General features: G+C 34.6%; 3 protein-coding genes across 6 annotated transcripts in view; all 3 read right to left on the reverse strand.

Annotated features, from left to right (window-relative positions):
- The window catches only part of LOC108630004 (uncharacterized), a 7,709-nt gene extending 5,705 nt beyond the window's left edge, over positions 1 to 2,004 (reverse strand). The window contains exons 1-7 of the mRNA XM_026817754.1: positions 1,855 to 2,004; positions 1,458 to 1,624; positions 1,217 to 1,342; positions 1,029 to 1,146; positions 670 to 934; positions 148 to 249; positions 4 to 64 (exon numbers count right to left, since the gene is read on the reverse strand). Coding sequence (XP_026673555.1) covers positions 4 to 64; positions 148 to 249; positions 670 to 934; positions 1,029 to 1,146; positions 1,217 to 1,342; positions 1,458 to 1,624; positions 1,855 to 1,885 — 870 coding nt within the window. The 5' untranslated portion in view covers positions 1,886 to 2,004. The remainder of the gene's footprint in view (positions 1 to 3; positions 65 to 147; positions 250 to 669; positions 935 to 1,028; positions 1,147 to 1,216; positions 1,343 to 1,457; positions 1,625 to 1,854) is intronic.
- On the reverse strand, positions 1,985 to 4,946 carry LOC113464945 (uncharacterized). Its single transcript, XM_026817755.1, has 9 exons — positions 4,364 to 4,946; positions 4,112 to 4,250; positions 3,715 to 3,881; positions 3,474 to 3,599; positions 3,286 to 3,403; positions 2,927 to 3,191; positions 2,277 to 2,387; positions 2,103 to 2,193; positions 1,985 to 1,993 (listed from the first exon to the last, which is right to left on the reverse strand). The coding sequence occupies exons 2-9, from the start codon at positions 4,140 to 4,142 to the stop codon at positions 1,985 to 1,987; spliced, it is 918 nt and encodes a 305-aa protein (XP_026673556.1). The 5' UTR covers positions 4,143 to 4,250; positions 4,364 to 4,946.
- Positions 4,947 to 4,951: 5 nt separating this feature from the next.
- On the reverse strand, positions 4,952 to 8,586 carry LOC108630001 (odorant receptor 13a-like). 4 transcript variants are annotated; one of them, XM_026817741.1, is made up of 10 exons: positions 8,499 to 8,586; positions 8,159 to 8,314; positions 7,901 to 8,026; positions 7,675 to 7,792; positions 7,350 to 7,614; positions 7,095 to 7,208; positions 6,917 to 7,007; positions 5,463 to 5,599; positions 5,259 to 5,391; positions 4,952 to 5,163 (listed from the first exon to the last, which is right to left on the reverse strand). In XM_026817741.1, the coding sequence occupies exons 2-10, from the start codon at positions 8,255 to 8,257 to the stop codon at positions 5,110 to 5,112; spliced, it is 1,137 nt and encodes a 378-aa protein (XP_026673542.1). In that variant the 5' UTR covers positions 8,258 to 8,314; positions 8,499 to 8,586; the 3' UTR covers positions 4,952 to 5,109. The 4 variants fall into 4 exon arrangements, with proteins under 4 accessions (XP_026673542.1, XP_026673543.1, XP_026673541.1 ...); XM_026817742.1 differs by having other exon boundaries at positions 7,350 to 7,485; positions 8,159 to 8,322; positions 8,499 to 8,554; XM_026817740.1 differs by having other exon boundaries at positions 8,159 to 8,322; positions 8,499 to 8,554.
- Between the last annotated feature and the right edge of the window lie 1,188 nt (positions 8,587 to 9,774).

The following is a 9,774-nucleotide window of genomic DNA, read 5'->3' on the forward strand; positions in this document are numbered from 1 at the left end:
CATATTTAATCCCATTTGAATCAAGTACGAGTTTCGGCAACAACTATACAGGACGTCGTAAAACCTTGAAATATGATCAGGAAATTATAGTTAAATTAAAATGCATTATATCATTACTATTTTAGTTTCATGAGCAAAAATACCAACTGGAGGGCTTCGTAATGAATGTCTATACAACGGTTATATTCTTCGTAGGTACCCGTGAAATTGTTTTCTTCCATTTTTTCGGTTACGTTCTGAATTATATACCTGTATAGGATATGTGTGTTTCTAATTATGGTCTAATTAATTAACCATTAAGAAATGAAATAACACTAGAACTATCAAGCCAGTAAAAATTACGGATTTTTAATGGAACAAGATTAAATACATGATGTAAAAACATAAGTTGTGTTCTTCCGACCGGTTAAATGTGTCGCTGTTTGCGCCTTCCATTCATCGGCCATATTGGAAGTACGATGACCTATTGTTTAGTCCGAACACGCATATACACGCATATTAAACTCCGAGAACATAATTTTTGATATGTTTACGATTTTGAAATTCGCTCTGTTTTAATATGAAGCGTGATTGGTTAGAAATCCAAAATGGCCGACGAGCGGAAGCGTCCGTGATTAGACTAGAACTCGGATATTTAGCGAATAAAGTAATTCAAATCATTATATTTACCCACATGCTGCGAACATTCCGCAAGCGTGATGTATGATAATAATATATAACGAATCTATACTAATTATGACTACCACGGTCAAAACTGCGATGACACCTAAATGCACGAATGCAATAAAAAAGTGTTCCATCTCATCCATGAACACGTAATTGACGTGAAACAAGTGTTGACGTGGTCGAGTTTCATTTAATGGCACTAAAACATCCATAATGGGATTGAACAATGGCAGAAAGATAAACAATGTCATAGCAAGTAACAAGCATCCTGGAAGAAATATCATTCATCGATTTATATACGCAATGAATCTTTGATAGAAAAGACGAATAGCCGAGATTTAATGGATAATGTAATTACATACTCCTGTAAATATCCGCGAGCAAAGTTCCATCCTTACTGATGTCATTTAGCACCTTTCTTTCGACGTCTGTCCTCATTAGTTTTCTTCCCCGTATTATATAATTGAACAAGTATTGAAACTATTTATATAATATGTTTGATAATAGCACTTTTCTCAGTGTAGATAGTATTTCACACATGCATACTTACGCGTGATTTGTTTGAATAGACATTTAATAATTTTACAAGACTGATGACTGCTGTAAGTGCTTGCGGTGAATCCTCGAACATTCTATCGTAGTCCTTCTTACGCATGGTATCCCAAATTGTTATGTACTGCCAAATTATTTACTTCGTTCATTATCTCTCAAATTTTCATCGATTTACCCTTCTTATTCTTGATAATTTTCACTTGGTAGTAACATTAAAGAACAAAGTAATTTGCCCTCACCAATGGAGTGATACCGGTAAACCAGAACAGTACTAGCGGAATCAATCGTAGGATGCTCTCTCTGTCATCTTGAAATGGATTTACCCCAAGACGAGTTAGGTAATGACCAAGCGATTCGTAGTAAGGTAATTCGAACGCGTTGGAAATGTCCGCACGTTCCTGAAAGTCTGAGTACCGACGCTAAAACTTATGTTTCGAAGCATGGATAGTACAATACGAGTTTAGAAACTAATATAAGTAGTAATAACATCATGCAATTGATATTTATATGATAGTTCAATGCCAATACTAGAGGCAACTAATGTTAAGTTTTTTTGAAGTTTGTTTTCTATTAGCATATTTCAAAATCAAGCTACACTTATTCTATCTCTTTTTTATTAATCAAGGAATATCTTACTATCCACGTTTCCAGTTTTCGTTCCGAACATCTTTTTAACTAACGCGGATGGTATATTGCAGCAACCGATTGTAGTAGAAGTTTTTTAGAGACTGTGAATCGCCTCTATCTAAAGGTCTAAGAGATATCACTAACAGCCCTAAGATATAACAATAGTATTAAGTTAACCCTACGAATACTATAGGCNTATTAATGTAACATCGTGAAGTATATTTTATTCAAAACAGAGGGAAAGAAAATTTCTTTACCTGAACTGCTGTCGTGCTGACGATTACCATATTTAATCCCATTTGAATCAAGTACGAGTTTCGGCAACAACTATTCAGGACGTCGTAAAACCTTTAAATATGATAAGGAAACTGTAGTTAAATTAAATTGCATCATATCATTACTATTTCAGTTTCATGAGCAAAAATACCAACTGGAGGGCTTCGTAATGCACGATGACACATCGGTTATACTCTTCGAATTCGTAAGTACCCGTGAAATTTTTTTCATCTTTGATTTCTTCGGTTACATTTTGAACTATGTACCTATATAGAATACGTGTGTTTCTGATTACGGTCTAATTAATTACCCATTAACAAATGAAATAACACTAGAACTATCAGACCAGTAGAAATTACGGACTTTTAATGGAACAAGATTAAATATATGCACCGTGGGTGCCCCTGTGGCCAAATAATAGAATTTATGATCCCATTGTACCCCTACGAATTCCAATCCTATATGTCAAACCGTTCAAAAATTATTCAGATGCCCCGGAACTTTTGGTAAGCACGGTATGTAAAAAATATAAGTAGATTTCGATATAAAAAAATATAGGCAGTGCCAGATTGTACGCTTTGTACCATTTATCATAATAATTATTTAAATAATCAAACGACAAAGCGTGACGTGTATTTTATACTTTTACAATTTCGAAGTTCATTAAATAGCGAAAGATTGTGGTGCCGGTAAGAATACTGATTGTATTTATAATTTAAACAACATTTAGATTTTAATTTAAACACATGAGAAAAGCTGAACTCTGATATTTGGCGAATAAAGTAATCCAAATCATTATATTTACCCACATGCTGCGAACATTCCGCAAGCGTGATGTATGATAATAATATATAACGAATCTATACTAATTATGAACCACACGGTCACAACTGCGACAACACCTAAATGTACGAATACGGAGAAAAAGTGTTCCATCTCATCCATGAACACGTAATTGACGTGAAACAAGTGTTGACGTGGCCGAGTTTCATTTAATGGCGCTAAAATATCCATAATGGGATTGAACAATGGCAGAAGGATAAACAATGTCATAGCAAGTAACAAGCATCCTAGAAGAAATATCATTCATCAATTTATATACGCAATGAATCTTTGATAGAAAAGACGAATAGCCGAGATTTAATCGATAATTTAATTACTTACTCCTGTAAATATCCGCGAGCACAGTTCCATTCTTAGTGATGTCGTTTAGCACCCTCCTTTCGATGTCTGTCTTCATTAGTTTTCTTCCCCGTATTATATAATTGAATAAGTACTGAAACTATGTATATGATATGTTCGATAATTACACTTGTCTCAATGTAGAAAGTATTTCACACATGCATACTTACGCGTGATCTATTTGAATAGACATTTAACAATTTTACAAGACTAATGAGTGCTGTAAGTGCTTGCGGTGAATCCTCAAACATCCTATCGTAGTCCTTTTTACGTATGGTTTCCCAAATTGTTATATACTACCAAATTATTCATTTCGGTCATTATCTCTCAAATTTTCATACATTTACCCTTCTTATTCTTGAAATTTTTCAATTGGTGGTAGCATTAAAAAACAAAGTAATTTGACCTCACCATCGGAGTGATACCGGTAATCCAGAACGTTACTAGCAGAGTCAATCGTACAACGCTCTCTTTTTCATCTTGAAATGGATGTACCCCAACATGAGTTAGGTAATGTCCAAGCGTTTCGTAGTAAGATAATTCGAACGCGTTGGAAATGTCCGCACGTTCCTGAAAGTCTGAGTACCGACGCTAAAACTTATGTTTCGAAGCATGGATAGTACAATACGAGTTTAGAAACTAATATAAGTAGTAATAACATCATGCAATTGATATTTATATGATAGTTCAATGCCAATACTAGAGGCAACTAATGTTAAGTTTTTTTGAAGTTTGTTTTCTATTAGCATATTTCAAAATCAAGCTACACTTATTCTATCTCTTTTTTATTAATCAAGGAATATCTTACTATCCACGTTTCCAGTTTTCGTTCCGAACATCTTTTTAACTAACGCGGATGGTATATTGCAGCAACCGATTGTAGTAGAAGTTTTTTAGAGACTGTGAATCGCCTCTATCTAAAGGTCTAAGAGATATCACTAACAGCCCTAAGATATAACAATAGTATTAAGTTAACCCTACGAATACTATAGGCAAACCGACAATCAATATCCGCGGAATTATGAAATAACAGTAATATTAATGATGGACTGTGACATACTCCAACGTGACGTCATGCGGTAGTTACATAGTCGCTAACGAAATTGCAATTTCTCAGTGGTCGATCACAAGTTAAGGCTGAAAACTCGTAATTATATTCTGCAACATTTCTGATATGAAAATCGACTTTACAAAGTTTCTCGATGTATCCAATTACGCGTAAATAAAACTTGTCATTCATGGGAGTTCATTGTTCCTTGGGAGTGTACAGAGGATTATCATGCACTTGTCTTTTACGTCTATAAACGTGCAATTGCCAGGAATGCCAATATGGATATATAATACATTTATTTCGTATCGATTTGATCAAACGTTAAGGCTCGTCTAAATGTAAAGTAGTAGATTATATTGGAGTAAGTCTATGATAATATCTACTATATTCCTTTGTACCTGTAATATTAAGGAGTTTGTATAGCCCTGTATTCAATTCTTCTCTATTTAGACGATGTCTAGTAGTCATGGTAATTTCGGCACATTTGTGAAAGAAATTTTGCAATCCTTATAATTAATTATAAATGATACAAGTGTAAAAAGTAGAAACGTGAAAATTTTATCTAAAAATTACAAATTACTTCATATCTGTGTAAAATATGTAGTATGTACACGCTACATTTCTTTTATTATGATAATTTATATACTACTTACATTTATAATTATACATAGAATCTTCGCTGAAATGTATGTACGTACATATACATATAACATTTGAATCGCGAAATATCTTACTATCGACGATTTTACATTTAACTATTCCCTCACTGATAAGAACATTGCGAAGTACGACATACATGCTTTAACAGTCTTGAAACGAAAGAAATTCAATTGTTAGTAGTCATTCATACTTTTCTGTATAAAACAATAAGGTAATAATATTTTTCATATTTTATTATACATACTATCCCGAAACTTTCTATTGTCATTTGATATAGACCTGCTGCTGTTAATACGCACGGTTTATTGGCCCTCAATATCATCAAAACGAGCATCTTTTGAGCCCTGACAGGTATTTCGTACCATCTGGAAAACCATCTGTCGCAAGAAGAATTTAAGTTTCGTTAAATTTTTATAAGAAATTCGCGATTTAGTTTGTGGATGCTTACACTTTATCAGTTACTGCCAAACTTTGCTCCAATAACCGTTGTCCGGGTAAACTTATCATGTACAAATGAAACAGTTGAGCCGCAAGGTATGAAATAAGTCTGATAACATCAGCCGGTCGATCAAAGAATATAACTAGCTAAAAAATCGATATTTACATTTTATTGCCTCTTTCCAATAGTGATTTACCTAAATGATTATTGTTACGTTGTATTTACATAGTCGTATGGCAATGTATTTTACACCTTTAAATCTTGCTGTGTAAAGGTGAGTCATTTGTGTCCAGGCAAAATTCGAATATTGGCTTGTTTGTATTAAACAATTATTTGTAGCAATGTGTGTGTATTTTTTTCTGAAATACATATATCGATTTCACTACAAAATAACAAGTAACACTTTGACGTTTAAATTTTTTCAGTTTTTACTGAAATTCAAATATAGAGAAAACGCATCAGACACAAAACACCCATCTTTATACGATGATGGTTAATATTAGGGCATGTGCGGGTACCCAGAAATGGGGACACTCAAGCCTCTCATTCTGAAAGTTTGACCAGCACATATAGTTCGCGCATCCGTAATTACAGGACTTGGATATCAGCAGGGCCGAACTGAACTCGAAAGCCGTCATTATATTTGCAACATGATTCTTCAAACTGACCTTATATTTTTAAATTTAAAAGTGTTTTCATATGGTATGGTGTATAATCGCGATCACATGCAGTGACGGCTGACGAATTCACTTGTGTGTCTCAAGCAGCGTTGAGATATTTTTTCTCTCGGCCGGAAAGTGGGGACGACGCGACCATGGTGGGGACTGGTACTTGATGGGGGTATGCTAGGCATGTCAGCGAAGGCGCATCAGGAGAATAGTAGTGGGGATCGAAATACGGGCGAAAAACAGGGGAAGCGAGCCGTGAGGGAAAAAATATCTCAACGCTGGTCTCAAGTCGAGTTCAGTTGACATTCGGATACTCGAACAAGTACAGGGTGTCCCAGAAAAAGTGTTAGAGCCGAAAAGGAGTGATTCTGGAGGTATTTCTTAACAACAATTTCCTTTAGTAAAATGCAAAATGAGGCATGATTTTCGAATTATTAACGAAAAACAGTGACCAATGAGAATACGCGTGGGCCCCGCGCCCAGTCATGGATAGGTTGGCTTGGATCGTGGCGCTCGCGCTCTTATTGGTCAGTGTTTTTCGTTAATAATTCAAAAACCGTGCCTCACTTTGCATATCGCCAAAGGAAATAGTTGCTCAGAAACACTTACAGAATCACCTTTCATGGGCTCCAGCATTTTTTCTAAGACACCCTGTATATGTGCTCGACAAACTTTGGGGATCCCGCCCGAACCCGAAGAAGTTTCCGATCTGAGTCTGATCCAAATTTTCAGGTACCCGCACACCCCTAATTAATATGTAGCAATATATATTGTTACAAAAAATAAGTGCAATACCTCAACAGCTGTCACGCTGACGAGCATCATATTTATACCCATTTGAATCAAGTACGAATTGCGGCAACAAACATCGAGGACGTCGTAAAATCTTCAAATGTGATGAACGAGTCATAGGTAAAATTAAATTAAATTATATCAACTGTTATATTTTACTCTTATTAGTAAAAGTACAAACTGAAGAGCTTCGTAATGCACGTTTATGCATCGATTATATTCTTTATATCCGTGATCATCGATGATGCCACCTTTCCTCTCCACTGTATCTTCAGTTGCATTCTGAACAAGGTGCCTAGAAACACGTGTTTCGCATTACGATTCAATTGAATAAATTGAATAAATTGAATATTGCAGCTTCCAAACTATACATCTGTATATTGCGATGACATTATAATATCTTCCTATCCAATGAACAGAATCAAATCATATTTACCCACATGCCGCAAACATTCCGCAAGCATGGTGTATTATAACAATGTATAACGAATCTATGGTGATTATGATTATCACGGTCGCGACAGCAACGAAACTTAAATGCACGAACACCGGCCAAAAGTATTCCATTTCGTCTAGAAACAAGTAATTCACGTGAAACAAGTGTTGCCGTGGCCGTGTTTCATTTAATGGCGCGATGAGATCCACAAGAGGATTATATAAAGAAAGCGAGACAAATAGTGTCACCGTTAGCCACAAACATTCTGGAACGAATTATCCTTCATTAATTTGTTTGGAATTAAGATCGCGAATCGATCACTTACTCCTGTATATAGTCGCAAGTGTAGTTCCTTCGTTGGTAATTTGATCTAACACATTCATTTCTAGACTTGATTTCATTAATTGCCTTCCCCGTATTATATAATTGAATAAATATTTAAACTAAATATGCGTAATATAATGCTTGATAATTACAACAGTTCGTACGTAAAAACACTCTTCTCTCAATAGTATAGGCATACGTTCTGTTTTTGACATGCTCATACTTACACGCATTTTATTTGAGAAGACATTCAATAATTTTACAGTACTAAGAAGTGCTGTAAGTGCTTGCGGTGCGTCCTCGAAGAATCGATCGAAGTCCTTTTTGTACAAGGTTTCCCACATTCTTATGTACTGTTGAATTATGTTGTATCAGAAGTATGTTGTTTCTGAGATGTTTGTTCACTCAGTGTTGTTCAAGTTGTGCTCAGTAATTGATAGTAGCTATTAAATGAAATTAAAACATACGTATTTTGTTCGTCATACCATTGGACCGAAACCGCTCATGATAAATATCACTAGTGGGATTACTCGTGCCAGACTGACTTTATTATTTTGAAACGGATTCACTCCAATAAGTGTCATGTATTTACCAAGCGTTTTGTAAAAGGGTAATTCGAAGGCACTGGCATTCGTATTTTCCTGAAAAACTGAACACATACAGTTTAATTGTGAAGAAACACGTATATGTCTAGCACATTATAGAATAGTACGAATTAAAAATAACGTTATTTTGTTCAAATTATTCTTTGGAAGATCGCGATGGATATTAATTTTCGAAAAGCTACGTTCAATGCACACTTCTGTATTAATTATTATTCCTTACGATTCTTATTTCTAGTATTTGTTGTGAGCAGTGTCATCGTAAATGGTGCATGCGGGTAGCCAAGTATCAACCGATTGTAACAAAACGCAGAAAAGGAGTCTCGTCTTTAGAATTTAACAGGTATCACTGACAATTGTATAAGAATTAAAAAACAATAACATTAAACTCCCTAACCCACCGACAACGAAGGCTAGTATAATTATAAAGTATGTGCCTGTAAGCTCACTGTCATGTTATGACCGACGTATTTTAGTGTGACTGCTACGTTGTCATGCATGTGACAGTAGCAGCTGCATTGTAGCGACGGAAATGTAATTTCGGAAACTTATCATCAATTACAAGGAAAATTTCTACGTGTAACTTGCAATACTTATTATCTTGAAGCCAACGCTCATTCAAATAACTGATTATACAGGAAAGTATTCCAAGAAAATATTGATTGAAGTTAAGCAAAGAACTACCTACGTATGTTGTCGTTACTTGCGTTCGGAAAAGCGTTAAATAACAATATGTATTATCTACAGCAGGGCTTCTTAAACTATGGGTCGCGACCCCAAATGGGGTCGCGTAGCAAAATTTTGACGACTGTAATGGTAACTCGCAATCATAAATGGGGTCGTGAATGACAAAAGTTTAAGAAGCCCTGATCTACAGTATGTACTTTTCGGTTCAGACTCATTCGCTCAAGAAAAGTCAGCGTAAAAACATTATACGAAATTACTACAGTACTGCAGAACAAAAATAAGTTAAACTCAAGTAAGTTTGTGATTAGATCATCATCTTGTAAATTCTAATACTCTTTTAACTGAAAGATGAATCGAAAAAGCGAAAGAAAGATTTTTAACTCTTTATACAATATATGATCAGTCATTTATTTAACATATGAATTCTCGAACTTCTACATATTATATCATACATGTAATATTGCGTGTAAATGAGTGAAGTGATCAATAAAATTATAGAAGAAACAGAATCTTTAAAATTATTACTGATATTAATAACATTGCATAAAAATAGTAAACTTTAAATTAATGGATTATTAGAGATTATTATATTGTATATATTATTTTATTAAATTATTAGAGATTAATTTAGCGAATTGCCAGCTCCTACCTTGATTTTCTATAAGTATTAATATTAAATCAAGACCAACAATTTTGTGTTTATTCCAGGCACGACAAATTATTTTGAATTGTCTGCTGTATCTTAGCTTTCGCTATCTATCGATGCATGAAAAAAAATCGTACTTAAATTGGCTTGTATAGATGTGCTCCGA

The sequence above is a fragment of the Ceratina calcarata genome, unplaced genomic scaffold (genome assembly GCF_001652005.2).
Source record: "Ceratina calcarata isolate Rehan_Ccalc_2016 unplaced genomic scaffold, ASM165200v1 scaffold61, whole genome shotgun sequence".
NCBI classification, from domain to species: Eukaryota; Metazoa; Arthropoda; class Insecta; order Hymenoptera; family Apidae; genus Ceratina; species Ceratina calcarata.